At 33.5% G+C, this 21,123-nt stretch overlaps 2 protein-coding genes across 2 annotated transcripts; both read left to right on the top strand.

Annotated features, from left to right (window-relative positions):
* The first annotated feature begins 10,564 nt into the window (after positions 1-10,564).
* On the top strand, positions 10,565-13,375 carry LOC145563434 (trimethyltridecatetraene synthase-like). The gene is made up of 2 exons (XM_081623881.1): positions 10,565-11,560; positions 12,573-13,375. The coding sequence occupies exons 1-2, from the start codon at positions 10,652-10,654 to the stop codon at positions 13,200-13,202; spliced, it is 1,539 nt and encodes a 512-aa protein (XP_081480007.1). The 5' UTR covers positions 10,565-10,651; the 3' UTR covers positions 13,203-13,375.
* A 2,180-nt stretch (positions 13,376-15,555) lies between these two features.
* On the top strand, positions 15,556-18,072 carry LOC145564732 (putative LRR receptor-like serine/threonine-protein kinase At3g47570). Its single transcript, XM_081624949.1, has 3 exons — positions 15,556-16,060; positions 16,596-17,435; positions 17,521-18,072. The coding sequence occupies exons 1-3, from the start codon at positions 15,556-15,558 to the stop codon at positions 17,928-17,930; spliced, it is 1,755 nt and encodes a 584-aa protein (XP_081481075.1). The 3' UTR covers positions 17,931-18,072.
* Positions 18,073-21,123: the final 3,051 nt, after the last annotated feature.

The raw sequence follows: 21,123 nt of genomic DNA, 5'->3' as shown, positions 1-21,123 counted from the left end.
AAGCAAAGTTGGGATTATTATTTATAAATTTTCCTAATTTTTAAAAGTTCAAGATTAAAAACAATTATAATGGCTACAACTTTTATGTAGCCATTAAATAGTCTTCCCATGTATTAGAATTTTGGAAATTTGTTACACTACCGTAGTAGATTGATTAAAAGTAATTATTTTGGTGCAGTGGCCTAGAAGTCGCCTCGCTCTCTTGAGATGTGAGGTTCGATTCTCATCATCAGTTAGAATTTCCCTTTCCTTCCCCCCTCACGCATTGTCATTTAGGCTTAACCTTTGCCTGGAGCCCAATTGACCTAGCTGTGTAAATTAATTAAGAAATCATACTATCTTTCGCTCTCTATCTCTACCAGACCATCTTATTACATCGCCTCATGTTCTACCATTAATGTGGATGTTCTTACTCCTATATTGAATTTAATACGGAGTATAAAAAGATATAAGGGGGGTTAATATTTTATTTAAAAAGTAAGAGATATAAGAGAGAAAGAAATAATATAATAGTAGTGGGTTTGACTATGACCAAGAGAGGAGAGATAATAATACTTTAATGCATTAGATTGTAAAAAAAAAGGAAAATTTCCATTGGTACCACTATGGTAATGACTATTTTCATTGATACACTTTTAAATTTTTGTCTTCCTACTAATACACCTGTGATTTGGTCTTTTTTCCAACCGTGACTAATACTATTAATAATTATTAAATTAAGTTAACTAATTATACCTTTTTAAATATCTAATGTCTCGATTTGCGTGTTAAAAAATTATCCGATTAAAATTTTAGAGGTCATTTTATTACCTAAGAATCGAAATTGACCTTAAAATTAGGGAAAAAAGAAAAAAAAAACGCAAATATCTAGTATACATGTCAAAAAAAGTCTCAATTTGCATGTCTAAAAATATTATCCCTTATTCCTAATTAAGTTATATTGATTACTCCCTCCGTCTCTTTATTAGATTCTTATTTCTAATATTTATTCCTCACATAATATAGAGAAGAAGGAATAGACGGGGGAAGTAGTAAAAAAAAAAGGAAATTTTGATTTTTACCACCTTCAAATAACGATTTTGTCGAATTTACCACCTCCAAAAAAAAAACATTTACTTTACCACCTCATAAAAAAATTTACCATCAGTTTTACCACCAATCACCTCCAACTAACGGATTCCGTCCAAAAATCCGTTAGTGGGGCCTACCTTGCACACGTGTCGCCATATTATTGGGTAAGTTTTAAAAAAAAAAATTTAAAAAATACCCATCAAGCAACCGGTGGTTGCTGCCACCGTCGGGACCCCCATCGCCGAACCGGCTACGACCAGCCCCATCACCTAACCGTTACGACCAGCCCCCACCACCTAACCGCTACCAGCCACCGTCGGGACCCACAGCCACCGCACCGATTTTGACCTCAAAACCCTAGCCACCACCTAACAACTACGACCAACCCCACCACCTAACCGCTACCACCGCACCGCACACCACAGCTGCACCGATTTCGACCCCCTTTCCACCAATTGCCGACCTCAAAACCCTAGCCACCACCTAACAGCTACGACCAACCCCACCTGTAATACCCCGTATTTTTATACGTATTTTCTTAATTAATTAATTAATTAATTATTATTTTCTAAAAGGGTATTTTAGTAATTTAACTTACTATTTAAATCTTGGAGCCAAAACGATATTTGAATTTTGGCGCCAAAAGTATTTTAAAAACAAATTATTATTTTGGATAAGATTTATTATCCATTTATCCTATTTTAAAAACCGGATTATTTATATATTTTGGATATTTTAATTAAGGCAAAAGCTATATTTTATTATTATTTTAATAAGTCCGAAAATCCCATTTATTTGGCTAAGAAATTTCGGATTTTCCTAAGAGAAAATATGATTTTATTAGTTAAATTATTTGGTGAATATTTGGTATTTTATTATTTAATTATTTATTACAATAAATATTATTTACACAATTATTTTAATTCCTTAAAACTAGCAAAATAATTTCCTAAAGTACTAAATAGGAGGGCGGAAAATATGAGCTTAGGAAAGTTCAAAAATTTCGGCCATCCCATGTAGATTTTGGGAAAAATATTTTGGTAATTTGTATTTTTAATTATCTCCTTAAAATCTCCTATTTTCCTTAATTCTAATTCTCCATCTTTTTAATATCCAATCATTATATTTCCTTTCCATTCATTCTTCTTAATTATTTTCCAAGTAATTCCAATTTCCTTAAGCTATATTTTGGATATTTCTATATTCAATTATACACAATCTCTTCAATATCAAAACTTTTCTTAAATCTTTACTCACTTCTCCAAGTAATCCCTTAAACCCTACTTACCATAATTCTTCCCAAATTCTCTTACCATAATTCTTGCATGAGGTAGCCTATAAATACCCCTCCATACCTCTCACATTCTTCACACCAATTCTCTTCTTTTCTTCTCCTCTTTTTACACAAATCATCCCGTTTATCTTTGAAGCCAGTTATAGCCTCTGCAAGTTCTGCCTATTCTTTCCAACGAAAATCCAATTCTTCTCTTTTTCTTGATTTCTTATCTTTTCTTCTTCTTTTCTCTTATTCAATTATTATTATTATTATTATTATTATTATTATTATGGGGGATTTATAAAAATTATTATGAGTAGTTTTAATTATATAAAATTAGATTTTTAATGATGTTTATGAAAATTAATTTAAAAGGTTCATGTACATATAGTTGGGGGGTTTTTAATTTCATTATTTGTGATTATTTGTTAACCTTATATTAATTTAGGTTATATTTATTTGTAGGGTGTGTTCGATCAAGCTACTTGAGAGTTCTTTTGAAGGGTTTTTGGCTAAGCGAGGATTAAGGTACGTTAGGTGGTTAGATACCTTGACAAAAAAAGATTGATTTGAATGAGCATGTTTGAATGATTTTATGGTGATTGAATTAAATTGACTTGAATTACGGTTTACGAAATAAAAGTATGTTTAAAAGATTGGTTTTAATAATTAAATTGGAGCATTGATTTTTTTTATAACATGTTTTGATTAATTAATTTATTATTCATGTTTAAAAAGGATTGGTTTTGAAAGCTTGTTGGATTTATAAAAAAAAAAGGGAGTTTGAATTATTATTATTAAAAGTTGGAATTATTGGATTTAAAGAGGATTTATTTAATCATTGAATTAAATTTATTATTTATGCTTTATAAGAATGTTAGTAATCCCACTATGCGGATTTGGTACTTTGATAAGGCCTTGGACTTTGTATGACCGGGTCTTTCCTTAAGAATAGCCTTGTAACATAAGGAGACTAGCTTGGGGGGTGTGCGCACTTGGGAAAGGAATTGGTTAAATTGGTTTAATTGGTTTTAAAATAATTGGAATTGGTTTTATTATTATTGGGATTGGAATATTGAGAATTGGTTTTGAATCATGAGTTTGGAATTATTGGAATAATTATTGGAATTGATTTCAAAAGCATGTTTGCAAATAAATTGAATTTAATTATCTTGCACTTACCGTACTTAGCATATTTGCTAACCCGTACTTCTTATTTGTTTTGGTTCGTCCTGTTTACCGTAATGGTAAGCAGTGTTATTTCAGGTGGAGTGAATAAATTGATGCATTGGAGTCCCGGGATTTGGTTTCACTAAGTTAGGAATCGTGGTCTTTGTATCTATTTTTGAGTACTCATAACATTGGTTTCTATTCATAGTTATTATTAATAAAGGAGAGTTTTGAAGTTTCCGCTGCAAAGTATTGTTTTGTTAGTAAGTTGAGTAGCCTTGCGTAATCACGCGGCGGTAATACGCCTAAGTATATCTCTACGGTATAATTATACGTATTATACTAGTATTTCCGTAGAGGGAGATTTGGGGGTGTTACACCACCACCTAACCGCTACCACCGCACCGCACATCACAGCCGTACCGATTTCTACCCCTTTTCACCAATTTCCGACCTCAAAACCCTAGCCACCACCTAACAACTACGACCAACCCCACCACCATCCAAACCCAGACCAGAAACCACCGCAGCCAGACGCGAAACCACCGCAAACCGAAACCACCACCACCCAGACGCGAAACCACTGCAATCCACCCCAAAACCAACCTAACCTCAGACCAGGAACCACGCCACTCAGACGCGAAACCTACACGAAATTCCGATCAACCGAGGTAGTTAATTTCGTTGCTGGTTGGTTGACATGGAAGATCGGGGAAGATGAAGAAGAAACGTCAAAAATGTGGGCCCTACTAACGGATTCATGGACGGAATCCGGTAGTTGGTGGTAAAATTAAATTTTTGAAAATTTTGGTGGTGGTAAAGTAAATCTTTTTTTGTTGGAGGTGGTAAATTCAATTAAGTGGTTATTTGAAGGTGGTAAAAGTCAAAATTTCCAAAAAAAAAAAAAAAAAAAAAAAAAGTTATATAGATTGAAACCACGGATATGTGGTATTTCATTAATTTACATCTTATATGCGCTAAAAAACAAACTAATTAATACTCAATATTTCTATATTGAACAATATAGAGTTAGCTTAGAGGCCAAGATGGAGATAATGATATTGCTGTATAGACTGTTAATTTTTTTGGGTTTTTGTTTTCCAGTAGCAAACTCGATCGAGAATTCATCACATTGCAGCAGATCATGCTGTGGTAAAACAGTAAATTAACCATTTGGATTCTCCCATGATTGCGAGTTTCAATTGGATTGTAAATCCGATGGAAGAATAGAGTTCAAGGGTTTTGATCTCAGAAACTTAACATGGAATTCTATTTTACTTAATCTTTCTCCAAATTGCAGCCGTCCGATAAGTCAAATCCGACAACTATTTGGGAGAAACTACGGTTTGACTGCACAAAATGGGTTACTTTTACAAAAGTGTAGTACCCCGTTAAACGGGTGTGTAATTCCGGCGAGCTTGGTTGAAAGTAGGTTTAATCAGTGTGAAGGGAGGAGAGAAAATATGAGTTGTTATGCTGCTGAACATCCGATTGGAGGAGGTGGGATTTTAAGGTACGAGGATGTTAGTAATACTGGTTGTCAATCTTTGTTTTCGTCGATTGTTATCGAAAATTCTGTCGCCGGAGATAGTAATTCGGATGCTTTTCTCGAGTTTCAAGCTGTTCAGGTCAGTTGGTGACTTACTGGCACGTGCCACTGTGATCAAAATGCTTATTGTAGTACTGTTGGAGCTTCTGGTTTCCGGTGTCACTGTGGTGAGGGTTTCATTGGTGATGGGTTCGTCGACGGAGAGGGTTGCCGTAATGGTTAGTGCTAATCTATTGTTATATTTTTTTTTCTTCTTTTTACGATCATGTTTTCATGCTAGGGGTTCGGTCAATTCCTTGAATTGTCAATGCTTTGTGATTAATTTTAAAGAAAAAATATTTGCAGCCCATAAGAACTTAAAAGTAGAAAAATAGACAATAAAAAAATATTTATTACATCGATTTACTCGTAAATTGTCAATAAATTCTATACTTAATACAAAGTACTAAAAAAGAAGTATATTAAATGTTTATATTATAGCATCACCTTAATTTTAAATAACTTGTCAATAAAAAAATTAAATACATAAAATATTACTCTCTCTATCTCTAGTTTTTTTTTTTTTCCATTTGACTGTGCACGGTCTCTAAAATGCGTCTTAAAACCTCTAAATCTTTATTTTCATAAACTTAAAAATTATAAAAACTTGATTCTAATGAAATATACAATAAGACGAATCTATCTTTTACAAATTAACGGTAATTTATAGTCAAAATTTTTAAAATTTGACCCAAAAAATGACAATTGGGCAAAAATAAAAAAACAAAGGGGGAGTAGAATAGTTGATGAGGAATTGAGGAACTTATGTGAAGTTATTGATGAGTACATATCGGTCTAATTAATTGATTAATACCATTTTCCTATATAAAAAAAATTGATTAATCCCATTTGACATTTAAAGATTAAACATTGGCAAGTGTTAACTAAACAATCAAATGAAGAATACTTCATAATGTATAATTTTATACATTATTACGACTTTACGAGTAGTCCATAAGGTAAGTCAATGCTTACAAGTAGTCCATAATTTAGATCTTTAAAAGTTAAATGGTTATTAAAAAATTGAATAGTTACATAAAAAAGTGATATCTAATATTCCTTTTGTTTTTATTTTTATTTATACTAATGAAATCTATGGGGCCATTTTTTTTTTAAGTGACAAGCTAAACCCCCTTATTTTACCAGGTAATGCTCACATTTAAATATGAATGGACAAATATATTCTCGTGTGTATTTTATGTTCTAATTCAATTTAACATTCTCTCCTAATAAACCACCACCAACTGAGGGCAAGGTCATCGGACACATAATCGGAATTAAAGTCATTTTTTTTGGGGGGGGGGGGGGGGGTGGAGGTCAAATGCCTAATTTTTTCAAAACTCTAAGGGAGAAACGCTTATTATATTCAAAAGTTCCTTGGAGATTTGAAAATTCCAGGCGTTTTCCCCAATTATGAATCCCGCATTTATATATGAGTGGAGAGAATGTTATATTGAGTTACTGGACTTTTGAAAACATGGAATACATGCGAGGGTATGTTTGTGCATTCATGTTTAATTGACTCTTTAAGCAGTATGATAGTCCAATTTATTTTGGGATCTTTCAACTTGGAGGTTTTTGTGAATTTGAATGCAGAGAAATATTTCGGAAATGAAGAAAGTTGTACTGGGGATAAGCTTCATTTGCCAAATTGCCAAACAAAGAAGTCCAAAAGGCGGCCTAAATTGAGTTTTGTAGTGATCTTAATCATCGCAGTAGCTTCTTTGGTTGGCGTGGTACTTTCATTAGTATATTTCCTAGCACAATTTAGGAGGAAACAGAACAAGATATCTCAAGGATCTATGTTAAACTTGGAGTTGCCCTTCTTAAAAGTATCTTATGACATGCTTTTGAAAGCAACAGATAGATTTTCGAAAGGAAACTTAGTTGGTGCAGGTCATTTTGGTTCGGTTTATAAAGGAGTCCTTGATCTTGAGCCCAATAAGAGCGCGATTGTAGCTGTTAAAGTCATCAGCCTTGATCTCAAAGGAGCTACGAAGAGCTTCATGGCAGAGTGTGAAGTATTAAGAAATATTCGTCACAGGAACCTCCTAAGGATTTTTACTGCTTGCTCGAGTACTGATTTTCGAGGCAATGATTTTAAGGCGTTAGTTTACGAGTTCATGCCAAATGGAAATCTTCAACAATGGATTCACAACGATCAACATACTGAGAATATCTTAAGCCTCCTTCAAAGAGTAAGCATTGCGATTGATGTAGCATGTGCACTGGATTATTTGCACAACTATTGTAACATTCCAATAATTCATTGCGACCTCAAACCAGCCAACATTCTCCTAGACAATGACATGGTTGCTCATGTTGGAGACTTCGGGTTAGCAAGATTTCATTCACAATCAAGTTCACGTGTTACTAGTTCAGTTGCGGTTAAAGGGACTGTTGGATATGCTGCTCCCGGTAACTCCATGACTTACCTATTTAAATTTGTACTTTTTTTTTCTTAAATGATGCATCATTATTTATTTATTTATTTTACAAAGCTATTACATTTTCTTTTGTTTTTCATATTTATTTATGCTTGATTCTCACCTCTAAGTGTTATATATTATATATTGGGACAGAGTATGGCCTAGGAAGCAGAGTGACTAAGGAAGGTGACATTTACAGTTTTGGCATTGTGGTGATAGAAATGATGGTTGCTGAATCTCCCACCGCTGGCATGTTCAAGGAAGGTTTGGACCTTCACAAGTACGCAAATAAAGCATTATCGACTGACCGATTGTCCAGGGTAGTTGACCCTAGGCTTCTAGACGATAGTGATGGTGCAGGAAATGGGAATCAAGATATAAATTCGGCAACTAATGTCTGTAATATGAAGTGCATAAAATCTCTCATTAAGGTAGGACTAAAATGTTCAGTGGATTCACCACAAAATTGAATAAAAATCGAAGATGCCATCAAAGACCTACAGTTTACAAAGGATACTTTTCTTGAAGAGTTGCGCATCATCAACCGATACATGTATTAAAATTTTGGATTAAGTATGAGGTGTTTTTGTAGAAATGCATTCACCTTTGAGATTGTACTGTACGTATTGCCTAGTATGAAGGCAAATGAAAGGTTTTAGATCTACCAATTATAAGTGATCAATCAATGATTATCCGGTAGTCGTCAATAATTTATCAGTTTCCCACAAGATCAACCAATTATAAGTGATCAATCAATGATTGAATTGTTATAGAATAATTCGTGAGAAATGTCTATATATTTCTTATTAATATCATTTTCATTTTTTTAGCATATTAGTTATATGTTACTTACAGGTTTTGCATCACATACACACGAATGCATGATGGCCTCGACGAATTGGCTCTAAGGCCTAAGGTGAACATTCTAGTAAATTGTAAATACAATGGTCTTTGTTTGGCTAGTTATACATTTGATAATATCTAACATATTGGTATCCAGCTCAAAATATCCGCAACGATATAATATATTTAAAATCCGTCAAAGTTCTGTATAACAAATCAAATCTATACTTTTGATTTACGTATCATAACTAAGGCTCACCAATATTGTTAAGAACATCTCAAAGGATATCTAAGGTGATCTATCTTAGGAGCTATATGCAATTGATAATCATGTGTTCGGGTATCGATCCAAGTCCCACGTGAAAATTAAGAATAAACAAGAGTTGCATTCCTCAAGTTTCTACCTACTAGTATTTTAAACGGTTTTTCACAATATATCCTTGAATTTTTTTGTTTATTCAGCTTATACCCATGAAATTTTTCAAATTTACCATATATCCTAATGACAAAAAGATGAATGAAATTTGATTAATTATGCATCGAAACCACTTTAAATCTCTCTGCATCCCCGATAACACTCCTCTCCTTTCTCCAATCCTTGAAACCACTCCAAATCTCCATAATCATATCCCTATGATCGATTTTGAGGATGAAAAAAGAAATTTGGGGTGGTTTTGGGGGTGGAAAAAAGAAATGTGGGTGATTTCGTAGGTAAAGGAATGTATTTGGGTGGTTTTGAATGATTGACAAAGTTAACAATCATTAGTCATCAAGGTTATATGGTGTATATTTTGTGAAAATTCGAGGGTATATGATGAATTTTAAAAAGTTCATGGGTATATGGTGAATAAACAAAGAACTCAAGGTTATATGGTGAATTTTAAAAAGTTCATGGGTATATGGTGAATAAATAAACCAGCTCGAATTTGGGTGGGTTTTGGGCAAAAATTTTTTTGGCCTGAATCGGGTTGGGTTCGACCCGGCTCGATTTTTTGTTTTTATTTTTTGGATTGGCTTGGGCATGCGCTTTTATGTATTTTTAGTTGATTTTCTTAGCCAAGCTTGAAAAAGCCCAAAAATTAAAGCCCGCATGACCTTGCCATTTTAGGCGAGTTTGGGCATGCAATTTTCGGTCCAAGCTTGGCCCTGAGAAATAGTACAAGAATCTTTAAAAAATATCATATATTAAATCAACCATTGGAGTTTATTGAATACCTTGAATAAACTTAAATTGACTTGATGTCATATTATAAATCACATATTCCCTAAATTGACTTGGTGTCATATGATAACCACATATTCCCTAATTATTTCCGTCTCTTTTAGATGACCGCGCGAGTCATCACCCAATTCATTCAGCTAAATGGGAATAAGATAAAATTGTACTCTATCAAGATAATATTCGTAAAAAGACAATCAATCCAACCAATTACAAGTTCAATGGGATACTTTTTCTATTTAATCAATTATTGATTATATTTTGTTTTAACCCACTAATAATTGCACTTTTGTAGTGATTTTATCTAAGATAAGCTTGCTTGGCTTTTCGCTATACTTTTCTTCAATGAATTACTGTAATCTTGTGGAAATTTATGATCGATATCATCAATTGCGCTTCATGTGTTTGAATGAATTCGTCATTCTCCATAGATCAGCAATATTCCCAAGTCGCACAATATAAAAAATTATAAAAGCAATGCAAAAACAAACAAAAGGGAGGTTAAAATCGCAAGCTTATCATCATTTAGGCCCTGTTTGGTGATAACGTTTAAGATAGTGGTTAGCATTTTGACAAGGTATTAATGTGATTAGCAATTAGAGGTAGAAGTAGCGTTTAAGTTGTTTTTTCTCAAACGTTAAAATAGTAGCGTTTAAGAGTAGCGGGTAAAATTTGTTAATTTTTTGTTACTTCTTTTTAACTATTTATATTATTATTAATATATTTTAGTAATGCAATTGCTACTTTTGCCTAACACGCATATTATCATCCGTTACTTTGATAGCTAACATCTACTCACTACTAATTGACAGTTAGTCGCTACCTTAACAGTTATCCGATGTTCGACCACTAAAAGCTACCCGCTACTGCTAGCTTTACCAAACTGGACCTTAATGCATTATTTAAGTTATTCTTGCTTCATTTACTATAAATAAGTAAATAACCCTATTGATTTTCACTTCAAAACCATCAACCCTAAAAGAATTTTTTTTTATATAAAAAAAAAAAACATTCATAGCTATACCTCCATTAATCCATAAACTAACCACTCTACAATGGAGGCACCAACTTGGGCAACGTATTTTCTCGCATCGCTAGCGGCCATAACCATAGTACTCCTTACTAATCACCTTTGCCGTCGTAAACTTAACCTACCACCCGGCCCTAAACCATGGCCTATCATAGGGAACTTCAATCTCATAGGGTCACTTCCCCATCGTTCTATCGACGAACTCTCTAAGAAATATGGGCATGTAATGATGCTCAAATTTGGGTCAGTCCCGGTGTTAGTGGGCTCATCCGTAGAAATGGCAAAGATTATCCTAAAAACGAATGATGAAATCTTTGCCGGAAGGCCTAGAATTGCTTCCGGAAAGTATACAACATATAACTATTACGATATAACATGGTCTCAATATGGTCCATATTGGCGTCAAGCTAGAAAGATTTGCTTGATGAAACTTTTTAGCTCCAAGAGGCTCGAATCATATGAGTACATACGCATAGAAGAACTTAATTCCTTCTTAAGAGGTATATTTAACACTAATGGAGAATCCATTTTGTTGAAAGATTACCTCTTTACTTTGAACTTAAACGTGATTAGTAGAATGGTGTTAGGAAAAAAATACACGGAAAAAAATGAAGAAGAAAAACCGATTGTAACACTAAAGGAATTTAAGTCAATGGTTGATGAATGGTTCTTTTTAAATGGGGTATTGAATCTTGGAGATTGGATCCCTTGTTTAAAGTATATGGATGTTCAAGGTTATGTGAAGAGGATGAAGATTTTAGGTAAGAAATTTGATAGGTTTTTGGAGCATGTATTGGATGAACATAATGCTAGAAGGGAAATTGAGAAGGAAAATTGGGTCCCAAAAGATATGGTGGATGTATTATTACAACTTGCTGATGATCCTAATAATGAAGTTAAGCTTGAAAGAATTGGAGTCAAGGCATTCACTCAGGTATGTCCTAATCTAACTTTGTTATACCTACAAAACATAAATTTTCATGAGAGAGTATTGATTAGAGCAACTTTCCTAGTTCGAAGAGATCTTAGGATCAATTCTCATCACTTGTCCTTGTGGCTCTCTAAACATAATCTACATTTTAAAATCACTTTAGGGTATATTCTTGTAATATTGCACATCCAGGCTAAATACAAGGAAGAATATTTGTTATATAATCTATGGACAATTTTGCAATGGCCACAATAATATTGTAGTCATTGTAATCTTTCAATCTAGACCTTTAAAATTTAGTATTAAATCTTGACCATATAAAATTGACTAAATAATAAATAACAATTATAATGATTTGTACACAATAGATAAAAATTAATTTTATTAGAAGTAAAATTATTGATAATAATTGATCGATTACTTCTTAAATAAAGCCTTACAGTCTATTTTCGAACCCTTTCTTCCATTGAATCGTTCGATTCCAAAATTCGAATTCCGTCGATGTACTTTGTTGTCTTTGTATAACAATTAGTGTTGGGTGATATTTATTTTTGTGGGAAAGATGATACAGATAAGTTGATAACATAAGTATAATACTTCGATTCTTGATGATAATAGTAATTTAACCATGGTAATTTGCTGCTGCAATATTAATGGAGATTGATAGATTTGCTTGGTAGAGAAAGCGAAACTGCTTGTATTCGGCGACAAAAACAGTTTTTTCTTTCCAAAGTAAAAACAAGGAGTTATTTTTAAAATTACAATTTTTTTTTCATAGTCAAACAAATAAATGAACAAGATTTATCCTTAAAATTTTAATGGTTGAGATTAAAAACAATTATAATGGCTACATATTTATTGTAGCCATTGAATAGTCTTCCTAAAATCTATTAGATGTTTTTAGCGACTTATAATTACACATAACTTAATTATTATTAATCCTGTCTCCATTTGTCATTTGTGAACATTTGCATTATATTATACATTAGTATTATATACATAAAATGAATTTCAGGAATTACTTGCCGGAGGTACCGAGAGTTCAACAACAACAGTTGAGTGGGCAATGTCTGAACTCATAAGAAGGCCGGACATTATAGCTAAGGCTAGAGAGGAGATGGACCACGTAATAGGAAAGGAAAAATGGGTTCTAGAGAAAGATATACAAAACTTGCCTTATGTTTACGCAATAGTAAAGGAAACAATGAGATTGCACCCGGTAGCACCTTTGCTCGCGCCTCACCTAGCAAGGGAGCAAGTTAAAATTAAAGGCTATGATATCCCAAAGGGTTCCGTTGTGCTTGTAAATACTTTCACCATACAAACAGATCCTAAGGTGTATGAAAGGCCAGATGAATTTTGGCCTGAAAGATTTATTGGAATAAATATAGATGTCAAAGGTCACGATTTTGAGTTGTTGCCTTTTGGATCGGGGAGAAGGATGTGCCCAGGGTATAATCTTGGCCTTAAAGTTATTGAGACAAATTTGGCTAATCTTCTTCATGGTTTTGCATGGAAATTGCCTAATAACATGAAGCCTCAAGATTTGGATATGGATGAGGTTTATGGTCTCTCAAATCCTAAAAAGATTCCTCTTAGTGTTTGTGCTGAGCCTCGACTTAGTCACCATATTTACCATACTTGAAAATTTAAATTTTTAATATTGAACCTTAATTACCTCAAATTGGGGTTTGTGGTCGTAGCCCCCTTGTGGTTAAGGCCTTTTAATTCGTGTTCTTTTTTTAATTAAATCAAAGTGTGTAAGCTATGGTAATGGTAAATGTTAAAGTTATATGTGAGTATATTTTGTTATCGTAATTAGTTACGCATATATTTAGCTCAACTCTGTATTTTTAGTTGCTACATTTCTTTGATATTAATGTTAAATACTTTGTATGTTTTATGAGGGTTCATATATGTGAGACAAGTAGAGTATGGTAGAATTAATAAATTTTGTGAATAATAGCCCGAAAAATGGGTGAACCAAATATGTAAGAGTAAAATTGTGGTTTATTACAACCAAAACTGATACTTTGTATGTAGTATGAGACAAAATTAAATAAACATACTAAAAATGAAAATAGGTTAAACATTAGGAGATGGATAGTAAAGTACGGGGTAGTATGTATTTGTGCTGTGGAGTAAGTTATGCACTAGCCTACGCTGTTTTTTAACTCAAAGTGACAACGTTAGCCTACATTTAGGTTTAGGGTCTTGATTAGAGGCATAGAGCCGTGGAAACAAAGCTTAAATATGGTTCTAATTTTCTTGAGTATAGTTGGCACTTGTCTCATCATGTCAATAATAGTATGACGCGCCACTTTTATTAGCAAATCACATAAACATTATTAAAGGTGTAAGGGTTTGGGCAAGTGCTTTTTAAAATAATTTTTGGGTCCAACAAACAATTTTGCAGAAACCTAATATGAGGAGATTTTAGCTTTTTGATTGTTTTATACACTAAAAATAATTAATAGCTAACACTTTCCGTGATTTTTAATACTTGCAAGAGTTGTAACATATAATTTTTCACATCTTTAAGAAAAGAAGACATCACATGATATAATACACTTAAAGTAAGAGTGAGAGATTATAAGGAGTATAATTTAGTAAACAATGAACTTAAAATAAGGGTAATACCGTAATAGTACAACATTCAACAACAAAAAATTTCAATTATAATGTGTTACATCACTTACATGTATTGTGACATTACTGTGTTTAGAAAAATGTTATAATTATTCAAAAATGGAGGAAATAGTAATTTACAAAATACCTTTACTTTTACACAAAAAACAATCATCTAATCAAACTGCTAATAACTTACAGCTAGTCAAAGAAGCTAACAAATAATAGTAAAAAGCTCCTCAGTAATTGCCAAACAAGGCCATTGCACCCCATTGAATAACCAAGTATTTCAGCTTTAAATTATGTGGATCATTGGATAATCAATCACACTGAAGTAGGCCTATTTATAGCCTCCCCCCAAAAAAGGCCCTTCAGGCCATTCGAAATAATTATCAATGGACCATCTGCCCATCTTGTATAGAGTACGTCCAGTATAATACTGAATAAGTGAATAATCAGCCATAAGCACATAATTAATACTACCTTTTTATTTTTTCTTTGAGCTAATCTTATCTTCTTTAAAGGGCTATTAATAGACTCAATATGATTGATTGGTGAGGCAACTTGACTTTTTGATGTACTTTAAACATTCTTCCCCCGTTTTCCTAATATTGTAACAATTATCATTTTAAAAAGTTTCACAAATATTACCATATTTCTTTATTTGTACATGCTTTCTTTGTATTTATTTCTCATCATAAAGGTCTCTAATTCTATGTCAACTAAAAAAAAGTAGTAAGTATTATAATAACTTAGATGATACAAACCAGTTGAACCAAACGACTAAAATGACCTTAAATTTGACCCAAGCCCAGCCCGTTGACCCAAATTGATAGTTCATGATATTGAATAAGTGAATAAAATCAACCATAATTAACACTTTTTTTTTCTCCCTTTGAAACGTTTCAACAGTAGAGTATAAAGCAAGAACTTTCTACAGTTTATTGAGCTGACCTTATCTCCTTTAAGGGACTATAAATATATAGACTCATTTGGATTGATTGACGGGGCAACTTGACTTGGTACCTTTAAACATATCATTTACTAAAATTCAAAAGACTCGTAAAAATGATAATAGGATCACAATTATTTCATATTGAAAGTTCAAATGAAATTACGACCTAGCAAAATCAACCTTGTTCTCTAGTGCTGTAACCCAAGTCTCAAACATAAGAAATATGCAAACTACCTCAAAAAATAAAGAAAGAAGAATATTAATGTTAGTGATACTTTTCACTTTCATATCAATCGCAAAACCGATCACAAATCCAACAAAATGCATCAGATCATGCAACGGAACAACAGTAAACTACCCTTTCGGAATCTCCGAAAATTGCGAGTTTCCACTGAATTGCACGTCCAACGGTAGAATGGAGTTCAAAGGTTATGATATTAAAAACATAACATGGAATTCCATCATACTCAGTCTCTCTCCAAATTGCAGCCGTCCGATCATCCAAATCCAGCATCTTTACGGAAGAAATTACGCTTTAACTGCGCAAAACAGTTTACTTTTACAAAATTGTGTCACGCCATTATACAAGTGTGTACTTCCGAACTTGGTTGAGAGCAGGTTTTCGAAGTGTAAAGGAAGGAGGGGAATTTTGAGTTGTTATACTAAGGAGAGTTCTACTACTTTGAGGTACGAAGATGTTATTGCTACTAGATGTCAATCCCTGTTTTCGTCTGTAGTTGTTTATGATTCCGACTCATGGGTTGAGTTTCAAGCGGTTGAGGTTGGTTGGTGGCTTACTGGTACGTGCCGTTGTCATCCAAGTGCTTCTTGTAGTCATGTTGGAGATTCCGGGTTTCGATGTCAGTGTCGTCCGGGTTTCACCGGTGATGGGTTCATCGAAGGAGAGGGTTGTCGTCATGGTAAGTGCTTGGTCCTTTTCAGTTTTCAGGTTTAACATAACACGTATGATTTTTTATTTTTTTTTTCTAGTATGCTCCACCTGATTCACTAGAGTAGTAGAGTCAACTCTTGTGATATGTTTTGGTCAATGGTCATTGTACAAGACCTTGAGTCAACTGTGAATTTATTTTGCAACAATTTTATTCACATTCAATAATTGATACACCGCACTGAACTAATCATAATAAGACTAGTCGTTGCAATGTTTTAGAGTTGCATACTTTTCCCATTTTGATTGACTTCTACATATAATTCACATTATCTATCCACACTTAAAATTTTATGAATGCTGATTAGTCCATTTAATTTGTCTTTAGTCAGTTAAATACACTAATTTGTTCCTATTTATCATATTACACTTTTTACATGTGAATAATCAACTTCCTAACTTGCTTTTCCAAAAAAAAAAAAAAAAAAAACTTCCTAACTTCTTGAAATTTTTTTGTTAGTGTAACTAGATTTTAGACAGGCTCTAATGAATGGAAGCTTTTGCAGATTTAAATGCAGCAAATTTTGGAAATTACAAGATTGGTGAAGGCTATTTTGATCAACTTCATAACCTTTCTTTGTCTGGTACCCAAAACGACCAATCTAAGAGCCAGGATGGACTGCCTTTTCTTCCGACCTTGATTATTGGGGTAATTTCTTTGGTAGGTGTTATATTGTCGTTAATATACTTCGTAGTTCATTGTTGGAGGAAACACAATAAGTTGTCTTTAGTATCATCGTCGTTGAACTTCAAATCGCCCTTCTTGAAAGTTTCTTATGAATTGCTTTTGAAAGCAACAGATGAATTTTCGAAAGAAAATTTAATTGGTGTAGGTCATTTTGGTTCTGTTTATAAAGGAGTCCTTGATCTAGACAATATCATGGTTGTTGCTATCAAAATCATTAGCCTTGATCTAAAAGGAGCTACCAAGAGCTTCATGGCAGAGTGTGAAACATTAAGAATTACTCGCCACAGGAACCTTCTTAAGATTGTTACTGCTTGCTCGAGTGTGGATTTTCAAGGTAAAGATTTCAAGACATTGGTTTATGAGTTCATGCCTAATGGAAATCTTCAACAGTGGATTCACGTTGATCAACACGAGAGAACCCTAAGCCTCCTTCAAAGAATTAATATTGCAATTGATGTAGCATGTGCACTTGATTATTTGCACAACAATTGCGACATTCCTATAATTCATTGCGACTTGAAACCTAGCAACATTTTGCTCGACAATGATATGGTTGCTCATGTTGGAGACTTTGGATTGGCAAGATTTCATTTACATGTGCACGCAAATAATAGTAGTTCGCTTGCAGTTAAAGGGTCTGTTGGATATGTTGCTCCAGGTAACTCCACAATATTATTTATTTTTGTATATTTTACCTATCAATAGCCAATTTCCTCACCTCTGAAATGTCTTGTTTTGGACAGAATATGGCCTAGGAAGCATGGTATCCGAGGAAGGTGACATTTACAGTTACGGCATTGTGTTGTTAGAGATGATGACTGCAAAAACTCCCACTGATAGGATGTTTGGGGAAGATTTAGACCTTCATAAGTACGCAAAATCAGCATTATTAACAGACCAGTTGTCCAAGATAATTGATCCACGACTTCTAGATGATAGCATTGGTGCAAGAAATAGGAATCAAGATGAAAATTTGGCAGCTAGTATTGAATGTTACATCAAGTGCATAAAATCTAGCATTAAGGTTGGATTAAAATGTTCGGTCAAGTCACCTCTATATCGAATAACAGTCAAAGATGCAATCAACGAACTACAAGGGACGAAGGATAAATTACTTAAAGAGTTACGCATCATCAACAGATATATGTATTGAGTAGTGTCAAATGCTATATTTATAGACAGTTAAGCATGCTATTAATTTAGTTACTTAAAAGTTAATGTAGGATGTATATAAATATATTTTTTCCATCTAAAATAACGGTGGTAGTTGAAATAATAGCACATCCCTATTTACACATCCCTATCTCTATCTATATATGCTTAATCTTCATTTTCTTTATATTTCTTTGTTTTATAAGTAGTTTATATCTAGCTTTTCTCTGCTTTATTTGATAAGCTCTTTTAATTTTTGGACAAATTATGGTGTGGGAAGCATGGTTTCTAAGGAAGGTGACGTTTACAACTTTGACATTGCGTTGTTACTTGTTAGAGATGATGACTTCCATAAATCCCATTGTTAGGATGTTTGAAGGAGGCTTAGACTTGCATATTTAATTATGCTAATTAGCAACATTGCCTAATTTATTGATAAACATCATTGATCCAAGGCTCCTAGATAATGATGGTGCTGATACAAGTGAAGGAAATGAAGGCGAACTTTTGGTAGAAAAATGAAGTGCATAAGGTCTATCATTGAAATTGGAGTGAAATGTTCAGTAAAGTCACCACAAGATTGAATGAGGATTGAAGATCGATGTCATCCAAGAGTTACAAGTAACAAGGGATGTTCTCCTTTAAGACCTACAAATCATCCGTGCAATGCACATTAGGTACGTGCAGTATATCATGGAGTACCCACTTCCTAGTTAGTTGCTTTATTTTAGTTATTTGGTTTATCTTGTAAAGGTTATTTATATGGCCTAACTTTCTATTATTGAATGAATTAGAAAGCATCAGTTCCATATTCAACGTGTTTCCTACTATTTTTGCTTTCTTATTTCCAACAAATTGGTATCAGAGCCATTTGATCCTTAGGTCTTGTGAGGTTAAAAAATTGTGAGAGTTCTAGTGTCTACATTCGGCAGTGTCGGATGAAATATTCACAACTATTATGGGTTGTGATACTCCTAAAGAAGCATGGGAAAAAATTAAGGAGGAGTATGAAGGAAACCATCAAACCAAACTCATGCAAATTTTAAACCTTAAAAGAGAGTTTGAAATGATGGGGATGAAAGGTAGTGAAGGTGTCAAAGAATACGGGAGTCGGCTAATGTCCATTGCAAATCAAATCAAATTACTTGGTGGAGAATTTGACAATCAAAGAGTGGTGGACAAACTTCTTGTTAGTCTTCCGGAAAGGTATGAAACTAAACTCTCTTCAATTGAAGATACTAAAGACTTTTCAAAGTTGACAGTTTCGGAGTTAATCAATTCACTACATGCGGTGGATCAAAGGAGGTCCATGAGAAATGAAGATGGTGAAAACAAGAATGAAAAAGCATTTCTAGCAAGGTCTCCTTATCAAAAGGGGAAAGGCAAGTCCCTCCAATGCAACATTTGCCACAAAATGGGTCACGAGGAAAAAGATTGTTGGCATAAGGGGAAACCTAAGTGTTTTAATTGTCAAAAATTTGGGCACATGGCAAGAAATTGTAAGTCCAAAAATGAAGAACAAGAGAACATGGCACAAGTGGCTGTGGAAGAGAACCTATTTTAGAGTTGTGGGTGAGAAGTGCACCATGGAGGGAAGTACTCCAAAATTTGAAGAGTGTGTTGGTGAGAGGTACATCAACAAGTAAACATTGATGGCTGGCGATAATGTGCATCAACAACGAATTGTGTAGGTGATGAGAAGGGCATCACAACATTGAAGAGACGTGCTTCATGATTATCACAAACTTTGAAGCAAGGGGGTGTGTTGAAATTAGTGCTTCAAGTTTGTGGTTAATTAGCTTCCTTAGTTTTAGGATAAATATCTTAGTTTAAATTTGTTAATTAGAATTAGTCAAATTAAGTACGTTAGTCATGTGTTACCTATTGTTAGTGGATGTTAGTGGATTTGCTAACTAAGTAGTTGGAGTATATCATGGAGTACCCACTTCCTAGTTAGTTGCTTTATTTTAGTTATTTGGTTTATCTTGTAAAGGTTATTTATATGGCCTAACTTTCTATTATTGAATGAATTAGAAAGCATCAGTTCCATATTCAACGTGTTTCCTACTATTTTTGCTTTCTTATTTCCAACACATACAATTTACATTAGATTTAATTTTCTGGTATCACTAAATTCCTTCCTTTACTGATATTTTAAACCCCTTTAAGGAATCTTGCTAGTTAAACACGGTATATGACTAATCTGAGAGACTGAGACATAGGCAGAAAATTGATTCAAAGTAAAATTTTTGTTTTACTTCAATCTATTACTACGAGTCTACGACATGTAATATATTCAAAGTCAAACTGCATATATATAAAATTAAAGATCATGATGTAAATAATACAGAGTATTCATTATTTTCTAATTATGGAAAAAAGTAAACTTTGATAAACTAAGTATTCTTCCAGGTCCAGCAGTATGAAGCACGTACAATATCCAGCCTAAGCTACGTTGAGCAACTCAGAGAAGTTCTGTTATCGGCTTATTGCTATATTATCTAGCCAAGTCTTTCCTTTTTATAAAATGTTCATTGTTATATAATGAAAGGTTCATTTCGAATTTTCGGATATCTATCTTCAGTTTCAATGTTTCTTTCAAAATATGTTCAATCATAAAATGCTCAATTTTTTAAACAATAAATGTTCAATTTTGAAAACGAAAGACCAGCCAACTTTGGCCATTGGATGAGATTGGTCACTGTTTGTCTGTTTGAAGCCCATCACCCCTCAACTAAATCCCATCTATAGAGGTGGCAATTCGGGTTAGCAGGTCGGGTTTGGTCAGATTTTGGGTCAATTTTGTGTTATGCTTAGAAACTATCAAAAATAGTATAACGCTTAATTTTATTACGAAATATGAAATTTGGGTAAAATCGGGTTGAATTCGAGTTGTTTCAGGTTTAGTTCAAGTCGAATTCGGGTTTCTCTCAATAACTTCGGGACGGATTATCGGGTCGGGTTAGGGATTGCCAGCCCAACCCAGCCCATCCATTAAACATTCTTCAATGGGCCATCTACATGCCCATCTTGTATTCTTTTACTATCAACCGTAAAAAACTTTTCTAGTGTTCATTGAGCTCGCCTTAGTTTCACTATACTATAATACATTGTTCTTAAACGAAGTTAGTTAAATTAAAAAGATAACAAACCTTAAGGAAAAAAAAATAGACAGGTAACTTGACTCTTTAAGG

The sequence above is a fragment of the Chenopodium album genome, chromosome 10 (genome assembly GCF_948465745.1).
Source record: "Chenopodium album chromosome 10, dcCheAlbu1.1, whole genome shotgun sequence".
NCBI lineage: Eukaryota > Viridiplantae > Streptophyta > Magnoliopsida > Caryophyllales > Amaranthaceae > Chenopodium > Chenopodium album.
This window is presented reverse-complemented; position numbering and strand designations above follow the sequence as displayed.